The sequence below is a fragment of the Mizuhopecten yessoensis genome, unplaced genomic scaffold (assembly GCF_002113885.1).
Source record: "Mizuhopecten yessoensis strain PY_sf001 unplaced genomic scaffold, ASM211388v2 scaffold8745, whole genome shotgun sequence".
In the NCBI taxonomy this organism is placed as follows: Eukaryota; Metazoa; Mollusca; class Bivalvia; order Pectinida; family Pectinidae; genus Mizuhopecten; species Mizuhopecten yessoensis.
In genome coordinates this window covers 1,261,393-1,286,538 of record NW_018407700.1, presented here as the reverse complement: position 1 = coordinate 1,286,538, position 25,146 = coordinate 1,261,393, and the positions used below count along the sequence as shown (strand labels likewise).

Below are 25,146 nucleotides of genomic sequence, written 5' to 3'. Positions count from 1 at the left end.
GGGGTGTGAAAATCCAGGTGAAGGGGAGCTATAGGCAAACGAATGCAAATAACAAATACTATTTATTACGGTCAAACCGTATCGCATATCAGCTCTGTGTGTTAGGCTCTGGTCAGGTAAAACTCTGGACACTCATAAAATTGTTATTTACCTGTTCTGTTAGCTAAACCCATTCTTGACAGCCTAACGGTCGCTGTAATACGTGTAACACGCATTGTGAAATTGTATAATCTTGATTATTGTGATGAGAAATTACAGATATATACACAGTGTACATTATCGCATACAAGCCTTCCGTATTTTTGTCATTCCGTAATTTTGATCTACAAATGATACCAAATCGCACAGTTGTGCGGAGAGAAGCGCACAACGGGGCGAACGATTGCTAAATCGCACAGTTGTGCGCACCCTGTGTGAACGATGTGCGGACGGTGTGTGAACGATGTATGCACGGTGTGCGCACACTTTTTTTGGTGCGTTGTGCGGTCCCACAACTGTACCTATCCCTCCATAAACAGCCTATCATTATCCTCTTAAACTGCATATCCCTCCATACACAGCCTATCATTATCCTCTTAAACTACCTATCCCTCCATACACAGCCTAGCATTATCCTCTTAAACTGCATATCCCTCCATACACAGCCTACCACCATCCTCCAAAACTCCATATCCCTCAATACACAGCCTACCACCATCCTCCTTAACTTCATATCCCTCCATACACAGCCTACCACCTTCGTCCTTAACTCCATCCACAGCCTACCACCATCCTCTTAAACTCCATACACAGCCTACCATGATCATCTTAAACTCTATACAAAGCCTACCACCATCCTCTTAAACTCCATACACAGTCTACCACCATCCTCCTAAACTCCATACACAGCCTACCACCATCATCTTAAACTCTGTACAAAGCCTACCACCATTCCCCAAACACTATTTCCCCCATACACAAATCCAGACACCTGTTATATATATTTACCTACAGCCAGTTCTGGACACCTGCCTTATGTAACAAGTACCCTCTCAATTCACTCTTCATTACCTACTAACTGTACACTATCATTGTATACTATTTACTGTTATCCTGATAATATATGTAACAGCTGTGTGTATTTTGAGCAGGATTTCATTTTCAAATTATTTCATAAAAATGTTAACTTTTAATTGTATTCAAGATACAGGATAATTTCTATTCTAATTATAACATATATCAACATAACAACTGACCTTTTCCTGTACATGTACTGTTGAATAGGATCCTAAAACCTTTATTTACATAAATAGTCAAACCTTTAATTGGTTTTGATCCATGTTTAACTGACTTATAATCAACCACGAAAACAAACAACAGAATAATTAAACATAATTAACTGAAAAACCAAACCATTGTCCGCTAATTACACAAACTGTTAGATTTTATCATGTTACTTCAACGTCCCTGGAAATTGAAATAAAAATCCATCTGACACGTTTGGACAAACCGTTCCAGGCTGAATCAGTGGCCGGCCATTATGTAAACATACAGACAGATGTGTGATTATTGGACAGAGCCTTATATAAAGAGTGGTAACAAACATGTACAGGTACAACTACCCCGCTGATCAATATAATCAGGGAGGGGGGATTACCCCGGTGATCAATATAGTTGGGAGGGGGAAATACACTGGTGATCAATATAATCGGGGAGGGGGAAATACAGTGGTAATCAATATAATCAGGGAGGGGGAAAATACCCCAGTTATCAATATAGTCATGGAGGTGGGAAATATCCCCGGTAATCAATATAGTCATGGAGGAGGGAAATATCTCCGGTAATTAATGAAGTCATGGAAGGGGAAAATACCCCGGTAATCAATATAGTCATGGATTGGGGTTACTACCCCAGTAATTGATATAGCTGGACAGGGGGGAAATACCCCCGGTAATCAATATAGCTGGAAGGGGGCTACTACCACAGTAAGCAATATAGCTGGACAGGGGGGAAATACCCCCGGTAATCAATATAGCCGGGAGGGGTTACCCTGGTACTATCCCAGTAATCAATAATGCTGGTGGGGAGGAACTACCCTGGTGATTACTATAGGAAGGATAAGTACCCTATGACTATACACCCAATCCAATTTGAGGGACAACCTCAGCTATGTAACTTTGTACAGTACAACTGTAACACCCTACCCCTACCCCTATGAGATCAATAGAGCTAGGGAGTACTCTACACTGCCACGTCCAGCAACAGTGTACATTTCTACCTGATCATCCTGTAAGATTTATTATTCACATATAATAAAAACTATTGAAACATACATTATATACTCATTAGTATTAATTTCCACATCTAAGCTGTATATAATGTTATAATCTTTTTATAAAAAATCTGGCTAGTTTGACAAACTGGCTTGCTACAGAGTATGTCTACCTGTTCATTTACACAAGATATAAAAACTTAATCAATACAATTATATATCCTAAAAATTAACCTCAAATGCTTGTTAATTGATTATATATTGCAAATGTAGTCTACAATTTCCTGCAAAAACGATAATACTTTGATAAAATCATGCGGATATGTACTTCTCTTTTAAGCTTTCAAAGGTATATTACAATTTAATTATGTGATTAAAAGGTAGACCTCCTTCATATCTACCAAGTATACAATGTGCTGATACACAATCTCATGTTCATTTCCGTTCAACAGTTCCAGATAAAGAGGTCGTATGTAGCACCTCCATCTGTAATTAAAATGTGAAAAGCCAATTTCTAATACATGTGGGGTATATGTACAAGCCCGTAGGACTTTTAACAACGATGCCTTTGCAGATTACCAAGGCAGACTTTCTTAACGATGCATCAAAATTAAAATTAAAAACACTTTTACTGTATCAGTGATCCTATTGGATTTTGTGTTATCTCCGCGGCCATGTTATCTCTCCTGGGACGGGAAACTCCACTCCAATGATACAGAGCCTAAAACAGCTAGTGGGACATATTGCTGATTATTAACAGATGATAATGTTCTACACAATCCTTATCTATTTTGTAGGTAAGTATGTGTAATTATACAGTATCTGATGATTTAATTGTCTTAATCTTGTCCTACATAAAAAGTTTTAAATCACAGATTATTGAGATTAGCAAAGAATTTTATTCTGAATTTATTTTAACTTCGTTTGTATCTCATGTAATATTTAAAAGATTATTTTTACTCTTTTAATATAAACCTAGCCTACGTTTTTTTTATACAATAAATTATTAGTGTACTAATATTTCAGAAAAATAATGCTTTTAAAAACATTTTTTTCCCTCATTCCAAACTTAATAAGATGTTTTTTTTATTTTAGAAAAGTTAATCATTCAGCACTCGACCACTTAACGTCTGAAATCTAAAAATGGACTCATTCATCGAATAAATAATGGACGCGTGCCTTTTGAAATCTGAAAAAGGGCTGATCAAGGAACATTTAATATGGCTACATTAATGAAAGGGGAAAACTATCTGCTTGGTTAAACATAATCCTCCGGCTATATTTGCTACGTATACCTTATACTGACAGGATATCCCTGTCTCTGTCGTATCCCCGTCATTGCTCCCCTTACAGAGAGGCGATATATATAAATATGTAATGAGTATCTGTGATACAGGTGTCGGGGAACACCTGTACAGTTATTCCCTACACATCCCCACCTGTCACACACAGCATCTGTCTGGGGACCCCTTCTAAACACCTCATATTTCAACCCGCACGCGCCAAATTTATTTTAATTATTCATGCCGAGATTTCTTTACTCTAAACTACAGTTATTTGGAATGTCTGTCACATCTGTCCTTGGTTCACAGATCACATAAACACACTTTGTGTTTTATTTTATGACTTATACAACTTTAAGGACTCCTTTTCTTCACTCGGATGTTTATGAACAATAGGTAGCTCCCTCCATCAATAATAGGAGTAGAATTTATTTCCAGATATGCCGTGGACTTTAAACATAATTGCTAAGTTTGATGCCATATGTTGCACATAAATGAGGATATCAAAAAAATCTTTCTATAATATCAAAGATTACCAACAGCTTGTAAAGCCCTAAAAGTGGAATATATAACCTCAAGGTGACATTTTAAACTGATTAGCAACAACACATGGTACAGGATACCTATAGGGGCTTCTATTTCATCTATTTATTTATTTATTTTTTAATAATTGAAGTTTCATTTCACATGCCATGTAGATTAAATTGAACAATTACATGGTCATTCAAAGGCAGCTATGTTAATTAACTGTATATTAGGGATAACTTGTGACAGTGAATTTAACCGCTAACTGTGAGGCAGGTAGTGGCCCTGTATAAGCAGACAGGTGATGGGACACACCAGGACAGATATATCCGATATACGTACTTCTCTCCCTCCTAAGCTATCTAAACTCTACAAATGAGCTGAAGTGATAATTTCCCCAATTCTGGGGTTCTAGTCGTGTGCCAAGTACACCGGCCTCACACACCAGCTTTCTGTTTCAATGACTTCTTCGTTCTGATTGGTTGGTAGGGTGTTGGGGGCATGTGGCAGCAGTAACCCAGACCATGTGTGCTCACACAATGGTTGTTTACAGCCGGGCACAAGGACATAGGAAGGAGGGCTCTAGGATTACCGGCACGCGACAACTCTTTGTTACCTGGTCGGCTGGCTTTGTTGACATTCATTGGAGTGTGACGTTAGTCGCGTGGCCAGGTGACGGGAGGCTGGTCTTATCACCCCCTGTGTACACATCAACCCATTGTTAACTCTGTCAAAATAGCGGCACACTCCACCACATCAAATAGCTGTCCCCTGATTGGCTAAGCCCTGAACAGCTTCTGTAGGGGTAACAGGCCATATCATACACCAAAGACCTCTAATCTTTTCACTGGACTCTCTATTAACATCAAAGGGCTTTTATTCCCCATTTTTACCTGACAGGTGTTAAGATTTTGGCGGACTTTGGAGTAAGTTTACCTGTAATAGTATATAAAAGTCAACACGACTTCTATCACTAGCTGGATGCCTTTAAGGTATTTGCATTTCAGCAAGAATTTAAACAGCTGATAAAATCAAAAATAATAAAACAATGGATTTTAAAAGACAATGGATTGAAAAAAACAAATAAATTATTGCCGTGTCTGATAAAGGTTGATGTAAATATCAAGTTCTGATTTTGAGGACAGATAGGGTAGTTAACATCTGTGTCCCTCGGAGTGTGCCATAGTGGGCGGAGTTAGGTGACAGCTCCTCCCCCTGCACGATGCTGGCCCATTGTAAGGGGTTTGTGGACATCACGTCCCCATTACAATAGAGCAAGATAAGGGCCCCAAACAATCAGGGGGAAAATTTAATTAGACCCTCATTCAAATTGCTGTGGTATCCCTGTCTGTCGGGGTAGGAGCCAGGCCCAAGTATATAAGCCCCACACATTCTGGACAGGAGCCAGTTACGCACAGCACATGAGATAGTGAACACAGCAGACCTCCAAAGATTTCAAATATCCTCTTCACATAGCTGTCACTTGATCAGCAGTGATAGGTGTTCTGTGATTAACCAAGGTGTGTTGCTGGACAGATATAGATGTTAGGGCTGACATTGTGATATCATCAGTATAAACATTTACCTTACCGTTCCTACAGGTAGAAATACAGAGGACCATGCGTACTGATTAGACCCAGCACAAAACTTACCACAACAGTTCACAAAATCAACCATGGAATATTCACAGAAAATCATCAGTGTGGCCATACTTTCATTCACCATGATTGTACAATGTATGGCAGGTAAGTCACCTTTATTACTTTTACTGATTACAGGTAATCTAACAGAAACTTTCTGTTTCACAATGCTACAGGTCTTATCAGGGACGACTTAGCAGGTAACACATTTCATCCTGTCATTGGTTTATTTTACAGGTTTAATTCATATTTTAAATTTGTCTGACTTGATCATTTAAATTTTTAAGTGGTAACGTGCTAATTGCGAGTTTGATATTTTGGGTGTCTTCTCCAGGTGGGTTGTGGGTTCCCATAAAATTTCAGTTCACACACTGGTAAGGTTTCCACACGGGTCATATCTGCTGATATGCAATGAAATCTTGATGTTATCAATTGATTTGAATAGATAAGAACAATTGTTATAGAACTAAGACTAGAATGGATTTATGTAAATCACAATAAACAATAGATACCTACAATACACAATAAAAGATCGGTCTGACAGATTACACCTGTAAATCAGCTTGTTCCCACCATGTTGAAACATAATTATGAATTACACCTTACCTCTTCTACTTTTTGATATTTTTCCTGCCAACATTAATATTTCTATAGCATAAGCATATCTATTTTGTCACAAGACAATTAATTCTTACATTTAAAAAATATGGGCCAGTTACAAAATACTCAAGAAAATCTCTTTATAACACTGATGACAGATAACCCAGTCACAGGGTGTGTACCACAAACAACGCTATAATTACACATTATATATAAATTGAATTGAATATATTCATTAATATCTTACCTTGAAATATTCATATTGCATAACTTTTAATACTTATTGGCATTGCTAATTTTTCATTTTGTTAAAGTACAATTGAACTTAAAAAACTTATTTGACAATTTTTGGAACCTGCATATTTGTATATCTGATCATTTCTATGTGGGGTAAAGTTTGCTCGACTATTTGTCCAGGTGCTACACAATTCACAAACTCTATCAATGTAAGACACTTTGTCACATTTTTTCGTCAAACAAAGGTACATCGTATCTCTGAAGTGTTAAACACAAACCTGGTAATAAGCTAGTTAAAAGTGTGAAGTGCCCTTAATATTGATGGCACAAAATTTAAAGTTTAAACCTAACGACGAAATCCCTGCTTATACTGATTGGACTACATTTTAAATTTTCTTCCAATTTAACCAATGAAATTGTCTGGGATTTGAACTGTTTGTTGGCAAAAGGTCTCCAAAACTTCAAACCTTGTATAAAGAGACGGGCTTATTAACATATAAATAGGTTTTACATCAGAGCCGCTAAGCTCTCATCAATTTAGTGGGTATAAAAGTAGGGTAAGGGGTACGTCTGGCACAATGTTTAACGTACCCTTATGACAATCCTGTATCAATACATCACACTTCACTCCCAATATTATCTGATGTTGATTTATAAAAAATTCAACAGCATCATCCTGGTTATCAATGAAAATGTTACAATCAATATCTTGTCAATATCTTCTGAAGCTCTTATACATTTCTCTGTTGTATGCATTTTACACATCGTTCAGGCACTAGCTTCGTGTAATGCTAAGGAACAGATTATTCTAACACCTCATGTTTTTGTGCTAACAGGTACACCCATGTCAGCCAGTGCATGCTTCGCCCAGAAGTCACTGACGTTTAAGTGTGGATATGGTTACATGTTACGGATTACTCGCACACTGTACGGACACAACTCCGCCGGACTGTGCAGTCTCCAGCCCGGAGACTGTGTGGAAGAGGAACGCAAACTCTACCCCTGTGTGGGGCGCGAATCCTGTTCCATAAACCTCCCCAGTGGGGGTGTTGGCAGAGTTATCTCCTCCTGCAACAAACCTAGCAACTACTTCCATGTGGAATATGAGTGCATCCCAGGTACGCTGTCTATCTATAGTATACAGGCTTATAGAATATCACTATAGGTCAATTAACTAATACATATTATACATTTATTATACTGTTTTAAAACCAACAGCAATGAAATTTGATCAAATTTTTGTGATGGCAAAGTAAAATACAAGTTTTGATATCTAAATTCTAGCCATTCAATTCTATTAAATCTTAGAATTTATTTGTTCACATATGTTAAGTTTTATCATCAAATGGATGCATGTATATAGACAACTAACTGTGTTACCTAAATATTCCTCCGGCAATAAAATCTGTCTACATATGGCTGTAATAAGAAATAGTGATAAAATTCCTCTACATCTGGTCATAATAAATATAGTGCAAAAGTCACTGACACAAGCCATATAGATACAGTTTTATATTCTTATAGAAATCATACCAGAAATTCCATTTGGAAAAAAATCCATCTGGTATAGAACCAATGTAATTGTTGAGCTAAATCTCTGCATGAAGTGAAGAAATTTTGGCATGGCAGGTTTAAGCGTGGCACGTGCCACGACCAGGGACCACAGGGAAGTTTTTACCCGATATGACCAGCCAGTCACCCCTCCCCCCTCCCCTACAAACATGACTCCCTCACTGAGATACCCTCAAAAATATAACAAAACGTCTGACCACTCCACAGGAAGTCAAGTAGAAAAACAAAACCAGACCTAGCTTATTAGAGAAGGACATAAGAAACAAATACAGCTGGACAGGACATAATCTGTGGTAACTCCCCGACTAATGTCTAAACAAGTCGGCAATCTTCAAACCAAAATTTCAAGAGGTCCATCAACTGTCGACACCAGCATCTGTAACCAATCAGGCCAGGGAGAGCACCTTCCCTCTGCACGCGCCTCAGCACCGACTGGGCGTCACCCTAATGTGTTAAATAAAGGGCTTTAATAAGGACTCCAGTCCTCTCTAATGAACATTGTGTATCAACAGTGCAGAGTGAAAAGTCAACTCTCTGTTCATAATTGATAAATAGATGATACGCCAGTGTCATAAGATACGGCACAAGACTCCGTATTTTTGTAAGTTGATCATCTTACAAGTGGCAAAGGAATATGTTTATAGTAAAGAAATAACAAGGTTAGGATCAAAGCTGTACTTCACTGTCTAAACACATCAGATACCACAGTCCCCTGGTAAACAAATGACTACCAGTAATTAACACGAGTCAAAACGGTGCAAATTTTATCTAATTATCCATCCAATAAGTTAATGAATAATTCATTAAATCCTATCTGTTGATTTGTTAGTTTTGTGCTCTGTAAAGAAATCTGTGGCACTAAAAGTTGAAGAATTATATACACAAAGATAGTCAGAGTAAACAATATCATGAATTAAATATTGAATATAATAAAGTTTTAAAAATATTATCTCTTGCTTAATCTAAATTGTCTGCAGGCACTGAGATAATGGTGATCTATCTCGTAACAACTTTAACGTATCGTCTATCAAAGATTACGTCACAATCAGCAAGTCAAGTGAGTGACAGGTGAATAACAATCCTGATAGTTCTTTTTTTTTGTAGTTCTGTCAGAATTTTTTCGTTTTAAAATATATCCAATTACTGTATTGCATTACATGCATAGGTAATTGTCTTTAACCCGAAAACCACAAACCAACAATCTGCATACACCCGAAAAAAGATCATATTACAACCAGGGAGGCCATTGTAAACCTTAGTACCGTCAATCATGACAATAAACCTGTACAACACACTAGTGCTCATATCCTTACACTTTTTCTCCATGCAATGAATAATTTAATACATTTTACGCTTTGAGGATAATTTCAGGAACACTGATTTTACAACTATGGTCTGTAATGGCTCGACAACTTCACGCTTTCTCCCCAATTACCACATGAAGCTTTAGTTTAAATTCTATCAGATCCTAAGAAGTGTTCAGCTGATGACAAACGCGTGCCGCCAGCCCGCCTTTAATTTTGATAATTTAATTCTGAATCCTTGAGCGAATATCTGTATAGGTGAATGGTCGGCTGACGGCCTCAGGTTATTTGTGTCGCGAGGGGAACAAAGACAGCAGGCCCATCTGCCTGGCTTGTTTTTCGGTGCTCAGCCTATCAACAGCTTGCATTGTGATGCTTGCATCTGTCTCTCATTTTCATCTGTTCGTTCAAAACGTGTAGAGTACCAGTATGCTGAATGTAAAAGTATTTTTAAACTTGAACTTATCTATTATGAGTTTGGCGGGGAAACACACCAGATGTTGGTTTCTCAAATATTTACGCACAGTTGATAAAGAGGCTATAGTAAATTCTGTTAGACTATCTCAGCTGTTAGGTTTACAGCAGTAACCAGGCACAACTACACACATACACTACTTGTTCAAGATAATAAATATTTAATAGACAAATGTGAATTTCACACAAAGCAATCCAACTTTATAAAAAAATATTTTACCTGAAACAAAGTGTAGTTGTTTAAAAAAGAAACATGCAAATCTGTCTCTGTTCTACATTTTTTTAACATGATAAAATAATAAGGCTCATACTGTTTGGTATTATCTATAGATTGCTGTGACCTAGAATCGCTTTCCTTGCAAGTACAAGGATACAGTAAACCATAACCCCAGTATAAATATAGCCAGGGTTATGTGCGATAATTTGGTTTAAACACAAATAAAACAAAGTCAGGCTTCTTTAAACACCAATTAAATACCTTATACATGTTGGTCTGTCCAGACAAATTCTCCAAACTGGTATTCAATATTTATGGCATAATTAAGTATTACATTATTTGAAGAACTGTTTCTTTTAATTTCCCTGCAAAAGTCCTTGGAAGTAGATTTAAAATTTAACACTGAATAATCTTTGTATCACAACAAATGTTTGTGACCTTGAATTAATATACCCTCTAAATTAACAGTTTCTGAAATTGATCACAATATGCTTTCATTCTGCTGCAGTGATATTTAACTAGTTTCAAGTTACATTTTATTGAAATTTGCTTGGTTTAACATATACTTTAACAGAGCTGTACTTTTTCTGTCTTTTTAGTGTCGGACACAAAAAATATCTGTGACTCTCCTGTGATCACAGCCCAGCAGGGTTACATTATCACCCCGGGTTACCCCAACAACTACGGGTCCAACATCAACTGTACAGCACGCATTCAGGTGGAGAGCTACCAACACCTCCAGCTCTACATCCTTGACCTTGACCTTGAGATGGCCAGCAGCACATGTTCCGACTTTATGCTTGCTCAGGACACCATACAGTCTCTTACCCTCTGTGGTAAACGCGGGAACGAGCCAAGTCCTGTCTCCTGGAAAAACCTTACACTTCGACTGTCAACCAACAGTAGAAACAACTACAAGGGATTCTGGCTGTACTATGAAGGTAAGAAACATGACGCAACGTAATTTTAAGCAAATTTTGTAATACAATTTTGAAATCATAAGCTGTAATTATTTCTTTTAATATTTTCCCTCCCGATACTTATCTGCTCTTGTATTTGTTACAGCCACACCAGCACTGACAACCACCACTCAGCGACCAACCTCGCCTATGGCAACCAATCACAAGACACCACAGCCAGTGGCACCAAGTAGTACCACAGGGGAGCACACTCTGTCACCAAAGCACATCATCCCCATCACCAAGACTGTCAACAATGTCAATGTGGATAAAGCAAAAACATTGCCGTTCGGTAAGAATTTTACTTCTCAAAACTCAAATCAATTAAAGCTTTACATTTGGTAAAAATATTACTTTTCAAAAATCAAATAAATTCTAAATTCTTTGTAAGTCGATCGTCTTATCAATGCCTTTTTTATGATTTCTTCTTGTGAAAATATTCACGTAAAATTATTTGGATTATGTTATGGACATTAAATGAAGTGATGGCGTGTTGAGTGAACGTGATTTGTTCTGTGTTACAGCTGCCATCGTAGGCGGAGTCATCGGTACACTAAGTTTTGTGTTGGTCATCCTGTTGGTTCTCCTCATTGTCAAATGGTACGTATCTTTCATCATCTCAAGTAATCTTACAAAGTCAACAGCATTTTGTCACTTCAGACTTGAATTTATTTCATATTTCAATCAAGAATAATTTAAAACCTTTACAATACAGTATCAACTAACTGATATAAAGGGAACAGTTTTTCCACTTGACATCCCAAAGTAAAAAGACTTTTATTTATATTTTATAATCTTACTTTTTTACAGGTCACGAGAGAGGAAGAGGAGGAGGGATAAGAACCAGTTTATTGAGGTACAAAATCCAGGCTACAGAAACAGCAACGAGTTTCAACAGAACGCAATCCCGCGGACGGACGTTTGTTACAACTACGTTGACTGTTGAGAGGAAATCAGCATTTTTTCCCCTTGTGATCTCACATATGATGGAGCAGCGAGATTTGATCTCCCATCATCACACACAAACTAAGTGCAGCTACAACTTTTACATGTGACCTTGATCATGACCTTGGATCTAATCCAGCCAATCATATCATCAATATTCCATTTCACAAAGGAGGACAAGTGAAAGAAAAGTGTATAATGTACCGTACAATGGAAGAGGTGACTTCCAAAACTTTTCATCAAAGGACAATATTTTATATTACTGAGTATTACATTGACTAACATGATTTCCTGCCTACAGTGGTTAAAACACAAACAGTTACAAGTATGAATTGTGTGCTGGAACAGTAGATTTTAGGAATTATGTAAAAAAGACAAGATTTTTTTCTGTGATAAAAAAGTGCCGTTTTTTTATCTGTGTTTTCTACCTGAGTAAACACAGGTGAGTTAGGACTGATGACTCTACCTGAGAGTTTGAACTAGAGGGAGGAGTAGATTGACGGGTAAAATCCATACACCTGAGCTGACGGCGTTACCAGGTGACTACACAATACCTGATGTGGTGTACCCATCTTTCTCTGTTCGGTAAAACGGTTACAAGGTTGTGCAATGTTGACTACGGAACCACACGTTGATAAGTGATGTGCAATAACACTCTAAATAATGATTTTTCTAATTTATTCATTGTATATAGACTCATGTTCAATATTTCATGGTGTGTATAGCTAGTGTACAGTGCTAGATATACCAAGCCTATAGCTTATATATCAATATTCCACATACTCTCACACATCAAGGTTGGCTATTTATCAGTTATATGATTACACTCCACTTTTATATCTATCTAATTTCTCTGATCTTTTTTCACCTATCTGTCCCTATTTTCAAAATATTCAGCTTTGAAAGTTTTATTAAATTTGTTCTAATAATATTTTTTTTCAGAATCCAAAATCCAGAAATGCAAATAACCCTGAAAACTATGCAAAACATCAATAGGATTTTGGAATTTATATGTTTTAATATTTTTTTTAACTCTGATATAAATTTGTTGCTAGGCAATTATCTGTAAAGCGCACATATCTTGATTGGCCAGTAACATTTAATTCATTGATGTTGATACCTGGACAAACTAAATCATAATTGATTATTCCATGCATACATCATTCTGGATTTTTCTGTTTCCACAGAGTTTATGTAAACAGAGTTGACACACTAATTTATTATTGATGTTATAAATTAGCTTTGTCCACATAATCAATCAGTAATTGAATATCAACATATTTTGTTAAATAACCAAATTTCTATTCATGTATTATCATTTTTGTTGGAAAAGAGTCCTGTTTCAAAACATGGATTCAAATCAAATCAACTGAAACAAAAAAAACATCAGAATTTTACATATTATTTAGTGCTGAGATAGGTTATTTTTTGCAAATTAAAATTGTGGTAGGGTGGATATAGTGTACTGGGGAGATATAGGAAGTGACCATGACTGTGTGTTACAATGTAACATGTATATGTATGTATTAGGTGCCTGGGGAATGTTCTCTGTGTGCCTCTGTATAACGATGGTATGACAATGACACCTAACTCAGTAATTAGGCATTCGTTAAAATTTTTTTACAAACATAGCAAGAATCAGTTTGATTATGAACGATACTGTGCTTTGCCCAAAAGCTGCTGTGTCTTGGGATGAGCCTATAATTTCTGGGCTTCTATATATAATCACTTTTACACTGCTGTCTAAAACATAAGCACATGTGAGAACATTTTCGGGACGATCGTCTGTGATACACTAGTGTTTTATTTCGTTTGGTTTCATCTAGTCCTAATCTATTGAATTAAGGTATGCCAGTGCTGACTACAATATATACACCACTTATTAGACTATATTTGATGCACATGGCATTTAATTTATTGAGAATCACATTCATGCATGCACATGTTCTAGATTAGAACATTCATTTCCATTCCATAAGCCATTCCCCGACTCTAATGGAAAATCTCCAAATTGTGTAACATACAACTTGGCTGTTTCTAGATCTCTTTGTTTTGATAAATCCTTAAACAAGAGGAATCTTGTGTTATTTTTTAGTCATAATTTAATAAGATCTAATTTTCCTTAAAAACAAGTTGCAAAATTTCTATCCAATAATTTGTTTATAATAATTAATACATAATGGGTAGTAAATGAAGAAAAATGAGATAATCAAAAACATACACGTAAAATGGCATCATGTTAGCTACGCTAGTAGTTGTTACTTACAGATATATATATATATATAACGACAGAGAGAGAGAGAGAGATAGAAAGAGAAAGAGATATATGGAGAGAGACAGATCAGGAAGTAGGAGCAGAGAGAGAAAGCAAGGAGTGAGTAAAATGTATTAAAGAGTTAATAAATTATCATAAAATTAATTATTTGTGTTAAATTAAAATTTGAGTATTTATTATTATGAGACATTTGATGTACATGTATTAAATAATTTAAATAATTTAACTTGTTGCTGTATGAACATCTTTGCAAGGCCAAAAGATGGGGCACAGTATTTATATGTCATGAAAATTAATAAAAAATCATATAAAACTATTTTGCATTGTTTTTTTCATTTGTTGATGACAATGACTTGTCCGAAGAATTTTGCTGACTGTATTGATAAGAAAAGAATACTGTGAAGTCTTATCTTAGCGACAGTAATTATAGTGCTTTATCTTAGCGACAGTAATTATAGTGCTTTATCTTAGCGACAGTAATTATAGTGCTTTATCTTAGCGACAGTAATTATAGTGCTTTATCAAATTTTAACAGATTAGCACATTGCGGAATTTGCGCACTCACAATATTTGAAATAGAAAACAATATACCAAAACTTCAAAAAGCGCTAGAATATGTATGTTTGCAGTAGTGTTACCACTCAAGGCGGTCAGACATACATGCATGACTTCAAACAGGATGATTTTACCTAACAATTTCACAATAAAGGCTGTTGATATTTATAATAAAGAAGGGTTGGTCAGACACCTTTGAAAAATCAACACTATTCTTGGAGAAAAAAATATCAACATTATGATAATTTAACTTACATCCTCCTTGGGACCACACATTTTATAATCACTTATCCAATCTTGCACAAAAAACCCAGACTTTATGGATGATAGACAGAAGATAGTAGGAAACAAATACAGGCTGTACAGATCAGATTAGGTTACTCCACTAACAAACTAGTATCGATGGAGAGAGACTTGAGTTACTCCACTTACAAACTTGCAGTATAGATAGAAAGATGGACAGACAGACAGACAGACCATGTCATTCCACTGATAAACTGTTCGTAGCACAGACAGACATAAACTGGGTTAGGATCAAAATAAAACCCCTGTGAAACTTTCTTGAACAATGCAGTAACTGTTCTTGAACTGCTCTAGAAGGAAAGGGCAAGAACTTTTCTTCAACTGTTCGGAACAGCTAGTTCAAGTACAGTACATGACTGTTAGATGAGACAAATTGTCAAGAACTGATTGTTCTAGAATAGTTCTTAAACTTATTGTTCTAGAACTCCTCCAGTCATTTAGTTCTAGAACTGTTTTAGATCAAACAGTTCTTGACAATTTGTCTCATTGACGTTCATATACTGTTCTTGAGCTTGTTCAATAACATTTTAAGAAAACTGAAAGTTCTAGAAATGTTCTAGAACAGTTCTTCAAAATGTTCAAGAACATTTTAAGAATATATGTTCTAGAACAATGATACAGAACAGTTCAAGAACTGTTCTTGAGGTTCTAGAACTGTTCATGAACTGTTCTTATGTACAAGAACAGAATCTTGCAGAGTTCGTCAGTCACCAACAAAATATTTCTACTGCCTGGAAACTTACAAAGAACGTACATTGATATTCTCATTACATCTATATAGCTGCCTTGTTCCAGGATATTATTTTGTGGCAGTTTAACTTCCGCCTTTTTTTTACCACCTTCTCCAATGAGGGAATTATCCTCAAGCATATTCTTTATGAAATACTTATATAATCATGAAACATTTGTGTAGCGGACTATACAACCATATATATTAAAGTATTGAGTCCCAGCTGTGTCCAGTTGTATCTCCAATGGATAAGATGTTTATTGGAGCATTGTCTAACTAGGGAGTTCTTGTACATTAAATTGCATCTTCCACAAAAACCTCTCCACTGCTATAGGGATTAACTCCCCAGACCTTTTAATCATAAAACAAGAAGCTCATCCACTTGTTACAGGAAATATTTCAAAATGTTGTATTACTCCCTCAAAAGAACCACAGCATGTAGTGTTATTGTCTTTGTACGAACATGAAGGATATAATGTAAATTAAACACGAAAATATTTGTTCAAGGCTTGCAAACAGAGGAAAAGTGCTGAGACTCTCTACCGTTAACTAGGTCGTGAACAAAATAGAGTAAGAACCCTAAGTACAGGATCCATTATCCGTGCTGGGGACTAGTTAAAACAGGGTTGTGGGGGATTAGAAGAGGAGATTTAATGTCAATAAAAAAACATACATCAAACTGTTTGTATTTCATATTGAGGCCCCCAACACACAGAATACTCTCTTAATTCCGGTATTTTCGTTTCCGAAAAAAAGTTTCTTGTAAATAATTTAGACAGTCATGTATAAGTACACAGTAAAGAGAAGTTATAAACCATTGATGAACTGTCTATAGACATCTTGTATACATCACTGTCAGCTCCACAAAAAAACAAGACTTGCATTATCCTTTCCAACAAATCCTAAAAGCAGTAATGGTGGTAGGTAAATATGTTTTATAAGCTGAAAATGGTTAAGATGGTACATCTTATCTCTGGAATATTTATCACCTGTAAGTCATCGAGCAAGATTCAAGCCCCGAAGCAGTTCGTAGGTTACATTTCCTTCACTAGATATATGATCAGAAAACGGAAAGAACAGATCATACTCATGTTCAAATTATATTTACTGTCACTTCAGAGAGCCTCCTACAACCCAGTGAGACTCATACAACCAAGCAAGCCTCACACATCCCTGGGTCAACTTTGTAAATTCCAGCAAGACTCAAGCATCCAAGCATGCCTCATAATCCCATTAAGCTTCTTACAACTTAGTAAGCTTCATACATCTCCAAGTGAGCTTCATACATCCCAGCCACCTCATAATCCAATTGAGCCTCTTATACATTCAAATGAGTCCCATACAACCCAGTGGGCTTCATACATCCCATCATGCCTCATACATCCCAGTAAGCCTCATACATCCCAGAGGCCTTGTTCATCCCAGTGAGCCTATATATATTCCATCAAGCCTCATTCATCCCAGTAAGCTTCATACATCCCAGTGGCCTAGTTTATATATCCAAGTGAGCCACATACATCCCAGTGGCCTAGTTTATACATCCCAGTGAGCTTCATACATCCCAGTGGCCTAGCAAATACATCCCAGTGAGCCTCATACATCCCTACAAGCCTCATACATCCCAGAGGCCTTGTACATCCCCGTGAGCCTATAAATTCCATCAAGCCTCATTCATCCCAGTAAGCTTCATATATCCCAGTGGCCTAGTTTATACATCCCAGTGAGCCTCATATCCCAGTGGCCTAGCATAAACACCCCAGTGGCCTAACTTATATATCCCAGTGAGCCACATACATCCCAGTGGCCTAGCATATACATCCCAGTGAGCTTCACACATCCCAGTGACCTAACTAATATATCCCAGTGAGCCACATACATCCCAGTGGCCTAGCATATACATCCCAGTGAGCTCCATACATCCCAGTGGCCTAGCATATACATCCCAGTGAGCTTCACACATCCCAGTGACCTAACTAATATATCTTAGTGAGCCACATACATTCCAGTGGCCTAGTATATATATATATCCCAGTGAGCTAATTCAGAGTGGCCTAGCTTATACATCCCTGTGAGCCACATACATCAAAGTGGCCTAGCTTATAAATCCCAGTGAGCTAATTCAGACATCCTAGTGGCCTAGCTTATACATCCCAGTGAGCCACATACATCCAAGTGGCCTAGCATATACATCCCAGTGAGCCACATACATCCAAGTGGCCTAGCATAAACATCCAAGCGAGCCATATACATCCAAGTGGCCTAGTTTATATCCCAGTGAGCTTCATACAGCCCAGTGGCATATAGCTTATACATCTAAGTGAGCTAATTCAGACATCCCAGTGGCCTAGCTTATACATCCCAATGAGCCTTATACATCCCAGTGGCCTAGCTTATACATCCCAAGTGATCCACATACATTCCAGTGGCCTAGTTTATATATCCCAGTGAGTTTCATACATCCCAATGGCCTAGCATTTATATTACATCCCAGTGAGCTTCCTACATCTCAGTGGCCTAGCTTATACATCCCAATGAGCCTTATACATCCCAATGAGCCTTATACATCCCAGTGGGATAGCTTATACAACTCAGTGAGCCACATACATCCCAGTGGCCTAGTTTATATATCCCAGTGGCCTACCATATATATACATCCCAGTGAGCTTCATATATCCCAGTGAGCTTCATACATCACAGTGGCCTAGTTTATATATCCCAGTGGCCTACCTTATACATCCAAGTGGCCTACCTTATACATCCCAGTACTAGTGAGCTTCATAAATCCCAGTGAACCTTGTACTTTCCAGTGAGCTTCATACATCCCAGTAGCCAACCATATATATACATCTCAGTGAGCTTCATATATCCCAGTGAGCTTCATACATCCCAGTGGCCGACCTTATACATCCCAGTGAGTTCATATATCCCAGTGAGCTTCATACATCCCAGTGGCCTACCTTATACATCCCAGTGAGCTTCATATATCACAGTGAGCTTCATACATCCCAGTGGCCTACCTTATACATTCCAGTGAACTTCATACATCCCAGTGGCCTACCTTATACATCCCAGTGAGCTTCATACATCCCAGTGGCCTAGCATATACATCCCAGTGAGCTTCCTACATCTCAGTGGCCTAACTAATATATCCCAGTGAGCTTCATATATCCCAGTGAGCTTCCTACATCCCAGTGGCCTACCTTATACATCCCAGTGAGCTTCATACATCCCAGTGGCCTAGTTTATATATCCCAGTGGCCTACCTTATACATCCCAGTGAGTTTCATACATCCCAGTGGCCTAGCTTATACACCCCAATGAGCCTTATACATCCCAGTGGGATAGCTTATACAACTCAGTGAGCCACATACATCCCAGTGACCTAGTTTATATATCCCAGTGGCCTACCTTATACATCCCAGTGGCCTACCTTATACATCCCAGTACTAGTGAGCTTCATAAATCCCAGTGAACCTTGTACATTCCAGTGAGCTTCATACATTCCAGCAGCCTACCATATATATACATCCCAGTGAGCTTCATATATCCCAGTGAGCTTCATACATCCCAGTGGCCTACCTTATACATCCCAGTGATCTACCTTATACATCCCAGTGGTCTACCTTATACATCCCAGTACTAGTGAGCTTCATAGATCCCAGTGAACCTTGTACATTCCAGTGAGCTTCATACATTCCAGCAGCCTACCATATATATACATCCCAGTGAGCTTCATACATCCCAGTGGCCTACCTTATACATCCAAGTGGCCTACCTTATACATCCCAATACTAGTGAGCTTCATACATCTTAGTGAACCTTGTACATTCCAGCAACATGCAGTCATTCCAGCAAGCCTTTTACATCCCATTGAATCTTGTATATTTTTGCAAACCTCAAACAACCCCAGCATCATCTGAATTCCTTGGACAATTTTGTATAAAGGGTATTGTTTCTTGATTGTGGTACAGAATGGAAAAAAGGCAATAAATCTTTTTGTTTTAGTTATTGTCTTGCGCACATATTTTTGAAACTGCATTTCAAATGATTCCTTTTAAAATATTTGAATCTGTGACAGGAACATTGAAAGATCTATAATCTGCATTTGTACAAATGAAGTCAATTGAAAACAATACCTCATGTAGTGTATGTTTTTTACGGTAAAAGAATGAAATAAATTAAAAAATTAGCATTTTAAAATCAAAATCATCTAGGGGAAAATATAAAGTAGATTTGATCATTTATTATATAAACTATGATAACCCTCTGGTCAGTTTAAATGGACACATATACTTGATGCATTCTGAAGTGATTATATAGGAATTAGAAGTGAGTTATATACTGTAACAAGAGATGGATGTCGCTATATATTACAGTCCACCTAATATACCAAGACCTGCAACGATGAACGGTCTGGCACCACAAAACTGCAAAAGATATGGCAGTTCCAGTCAGACTTTTGTACGCCTGAGATTTCGGAACAAGATATACATTAAATTTTCCTGAAGCGACACTGATGTATGAGATAGCTCCTCGAAGAGATATGTCCAAAAGAAGATGAGCTGTTGGCGTACACAAGGCCTGGCATAATTCACGATTAAAAACAAAGATAGTAAAGTGAATCTTGGGGTAATTCCTGACACATGTATACATTGAAAATTGGCAAATTTCTATTCTCGTGTATAAAGTACATAACAGAAGAATTGGCAGAATTCTATGTTTGTACAAGTTCTTTTCCAAAGTATATAAACATACGTTGTGCAATACATTTCTGGGCTGATAACACGATGATGAAGAGAAGCTATTGCATCAAACGTTTAAAGGTGTCTGTCAAAAAATATACCATAGTTTACTAGGTATGTCATTACTTAATGGCGCTTGATACACCTAGATTCTGGTTGTACGTCAGCTAGGGGTTTTCTGGGGACTTTTTGGGGCCAATAATGGCCCCATTCCCAACTGAAACTATTTCATATGCATGCCTTATTTCCAAAATTTGTGGAAATTTCCTTTCCGATTGCTATATTTTCTTCCTAATATGAGACAAAAAGACCCCTTCCCCCCAAAAAAGCCCTATTTATATTAAGTCATGTTATGCATAGTATTTGTACTCACCAAACACAACTTACTTTCTTGAATGTTTTTTTTTTATATCTTTTAATAAAATGAACAGTTCTCTATCTAAAAATTCCTCAAATAACATTAAAACAAAACTGGCATCACTCAGTGTTGATAGCAGATAAAGTAAAACATTTTACCATATACACAACAGATTCCTCTAAGCAGACTCGTCAGATGTGCTGACCATCTGATGGTCACTATATATCATGTTCTGCAGCCGATTCCCACTTCCAAAGTATTTATGATGGATGTACATGTCCATATATCACACAAATAGCTGCAAAAATGTCTTTCTCAGGTACAAGTTTGTACTTTCAACCCATTCTATGAATACACAACATTAATCAAAGCTGCAAAAAATGTCGTTTTTTCAGGTACATGGATGTACTTTCAACATAATCTACAGAGAGTGTAGAGCATTACTCACACAGAGTGTTACACACGACCCTGGAATAGAACATTTCAACAAATAAAATTCAGCAAACATGAAACATGCTGTAAAAAGTCGACTGAAAAGCAATTTTCTGCATTGCAATAGACAACTTATGTGGCGGTTCCTCTGATCGCTCCTTAGGCTTAGAAGAGTTATCTCCCTTGGGTTATATAAATAAACAATTAAGACCTACCTTGGATTCATGACGAGCCGCCTGAAGAAGTAGGTCCAGGTGATGTAGTCCATTGCATCCTGTTTGGAGGCTATTGTCCCTGCTACAATCTCAGCATTCAGATGGTCAGGTAGCACATCAAGTAGGCTAGAAATACAGGTAAAAATGATACAGGTATCTACCAAAAATACAGGTATCTACAAGAATATTACAGTTACTTTATTGAAATACAGTTATCTTCCAGAATTACAAGTATCTATTAGAATTACAAGTATCTACCAGATATATGGATATCTACCTCGAATACAGGTACCAGGTAACCTACCTGAATTACAGGTATTTACCAGAATTACAGGTATTTACCAGAATTTTAGGTATTTACCAGAATTTTAGGTATTTACCAGAATAACAGGTATCTACCAGAATAACAGGTATCTACCAGAATAACAAGTATCTACCAGAATTACCGGTATCTACCAGAATAACAGGTATCAACCAGAATAACAGGTATTTACCAGAATTTTACAGGTATCTACCTGAATTTCAGATTTCTACCAGAATTACAGGTATCTGCCAGAATAACAAGTATCTACAGAATTACAGTATATACCAGATATATGGATATCTACCTAGAATACAGGTACCAGGTAACCTACCAGAATTATAGGTATTTACCAGAATTACAGGTATTTACCTGAATTATAAGTATTTACCAGAATTACAGATATCTACCAGAATAACAGATATCTACCAGAATTACAGTTATCTACAAGAATTATAGGTATTTACCAGAATTACAGGTATTTACCAGAGTTACAGGTATCTATCAAAATTACAGGTATCTACCAGACTTACAGGTATCTACCTAAAATTACAGGTATCAATAGGAGATGGGGCATCTGCAAAACATACATTTACAATATAATAAAGAAATACATCTATCTATATTGAATACAAGAAATACAGGTATGTTCTTGGTAATTTTGCATGTTATATAGAAAATCGATTTTCATTTTGATATTTTTGCATTCACATTTAAAATGTCAACGTCATTGCTGCTTTTGCCGTTTCCTGTGTTAGAGGTGGAAGTCAAAGAGTCAATCGTTATGTAAGCTATGGAGAATACAGTGAGATTCTATGATGGGTTGTAGCATTAGGGGTCAGACCTTTGGCACAACCTCCAATCTGACACAATTCTACACCCAAGAGTAGGGTTTCCCTATCCCTAATACCTACATAACACACACTCTAATACATATAGGTAAATATTCATAGAAAAATAACTTCAAAAAGTGTGTTATCTACCTAAATTCAGATTATTTCGGCATACAAACCTGTTGTCATGATAGGAAATATAGTTAGTATTTAATGGAAATACAAGTATCTATGGGAAATAAAGGATATCTATAAAAAGGTACAGTATGTTATCTATCTATGTTAAGGTCATTTACAGGATAAACTGGTGTTGTGATTAGATTGGAAGAACAGATACTTCAGTATCAAAGGGAAAAACAGGTATCTAGAGAAAATACAAGTATCTATGGGAAGTACAGGTATCTAGAGGAAATACATGTATCTAGAGGAAATACAGGTATATATGGAAAGTACATGTATCTAGAGGAAATACAGGTATCTAGAGGAAATACAAGTATCTATTGGAAGTACAGGTATCTAGAGGAAATACAGGTATCTAGAGGAAATACAGGTATCTAGAGGAAATACATGTATCTAGAGGAAATACAGGTATCTAAAGGAAATAGAAGTATCTATGGGAAGTACAGGTATCTAGAGGAAATACAGGTATCTATGAGAAGTACAGGTATCTAGAGGGAATACAAGTATCTATGGGAAATACAGGTATCTATGAGAAGTACAGGTATCTAGAGGAAGTACAGGTATCTAGAGGAAATACAGGTATATATGGGAAGTACATGTATCTAGAGGAAATACAAGTATCCATGGGAAGTACATGTATCTAGAGGAAATACATCTATCTAGAGGAAATACAGGTATATATGGAAGTACATGTATCTAGAGGAAATACAGGTATCTAGAGGAAATACGGGTATCTAGAGGAAATACAAGTATCTATGGGAAGGACAGGTATCTAGAGGAAATACAGGTATCTATGAGAAGTACAGGTATCTAGAGGGAATACAAGTAGCTATGGGAAGTACAGGTATCTAGGGGAAATACAAGTATCTATGGGAAGTACAGGTATCTAGAGGAAATACAGGTATCTATGAGAAGTACATGTATCTAGAGGAAATACAAGTATCTAGAGGAAATACAGGTATCTATGGGAAATAAAGGTTTAGAGGAAATATAAGTATCTATGGGAAATACAGGTGTCTAGAGGAAATACAAGTATCTATGGGAAATAAAGGTTTTAGAGGAAATATAAGTATCAATGGGAAATACAGGTGTCTAGAGGATTTACAGGTATCTAGAGGAAATACAGATATCTAGAGGAAATACAAGTATCTATAGGAAATATAAGTATCAATGGGAAATACAGGTGTCTAGAGGAAATACATGTATCTATGGGAAATACAGGTATCTAGAGGAGTTACAGGTATCTAGAGGAGTTACAGGTATCTAGAGGAGTTACAGGTATCTAGAGGAAATACAGATATCTAGAGGAAATACAGATATCTAGAGGAGTTACAGGTATCTAGAGGAGGAGTTACAGGTATCTAGAGGAGTTACAGGTATCTAGAGGAAATACAGGTATCTAGAGGAAATACAAGTATCTATAGGATATATAAGTCTATACAGGATATATAGGTATTTACTTTGATTCCACAGGAAAAGGTTCATAGAGGAACTTCTTGTAGAAATGTTTTTTTATATCATGGACAAGAATGACTGCCACTCCATTGTCATCAAACTGTGGTCGTCCAGCCCGCCCCATCATCTGTAGAACATCTGTCAATCAAACAATACGTTTTACAATACAGCAATCTTCATGCATCTTAATAGAATTACAAAACAACAGTGAACTAATGTGGACCAAGGGAACAAACTCTTGATGACATTAAGTGTTGAAATACAAAGAGATGTATGCATAAAAAATCAGTTTGCTTAAATAATGTAATAGTGAAACTTAATTGGGTATAGTATTACCATATATAAACAAGCATACTGAGTATTGCTGAAGCAATACATGTCCCCTACCGGCCCCCGCAATCTATTAAGATGCAACAGTGACCTCAACCTAGATCTGAGGACCTTGAAACTTGAACTTGTCCAATATATTGAAATTTTTTACAATAATGTGAAGTTTGACTAAAATCCATGAAAGAATGAGGCACTAGAGTGCTGACAAAGATTTTCTAAAATAGTAATAGTGACCTTGTCTTGCCCCGATTACCTTGAAATTGTCCAAGATATTTAAATTCTTTACAATAATGTGAAGTTTGATTAAAAACTAGGAAAGAATGAAGGCGCAAGAGTGCTGACAAACTTCTTCGGACAGACAGCGAGGAAAACTTTAGGTATTCTTGTTTTCTTCTCCCTCCCTGCCACCCCCACCCAGTTTCACCGGTAA

General features: G+C 36.8%; 2 protein-coding genes across 3 annotated transcripts in view; one reads left to right on the top strand and one right to left on the bottom strand.

Moving 5' to 3' along the window:
* Positions 1 to 14,596, top strand: part of LOC110456421 — a 77,827-nt gene extending 63,231 nt beyond the window's left edge. For both annotated transcript variants that reach the window (XM_021507178.1, XM_021507177.1), the window contains 6 exons: positions 5,661 to 5,804; positions 7,373 to 7,654; positions 10,703 to 11,044; positions 11,169 to 11,354; positions 11,587 to 11,662; positions 11,873 to 14,596. In XM_021507178.1, coding sequence (XP_021362853.1) covers positions 5,735 to 5,804; positions 7,373 to 7,654; positions 10,703 to 11,044; positions 11,169 to 11,354; positions 11,587 to 11,662; positions 11,873 to 12,008 — 1,092 coding nt within the window. In that variant the 5' untranslated portion in view covers positions 5,661 to 5,734 and the 3' untranslated portion in view covers positions 12,009 to 14,596. The remainder of the gene's footprint in view (positions 1 to 5,660; positions 5,805 to 7,372; positions 7,655 to 10,702; positions 11,045 to 11,168; positions 11,355 to 11,586; positions 11,663 to 11,872) is intronic.
* Positions 1 to 25,146, bottom strand: part of LOC110456442 (activating signal cointegrator 1 complex subunit 3-like) — a 356,696-nt gene that overhangs the window by 144,401 nt on the left and 187,149 nt on the right. Inside the window, exons 34-35 of the mRNA XM_021507214.1 lie at positions 24,392 to 24,524; positions 21,618 to 21,743 (exon numbers count right to left, since the gene is read on the bottom strand). Coding sequence (XP_021362889.1) covers positions 21,618 to 21,743; positions 24,392 to 24,524 — 259 coding nt within the window. The remainder of the gene's footprint in view (positions 1 to 21,617; positions 21,744 to 24,391; positions 24,525 to 25,146) is intronic.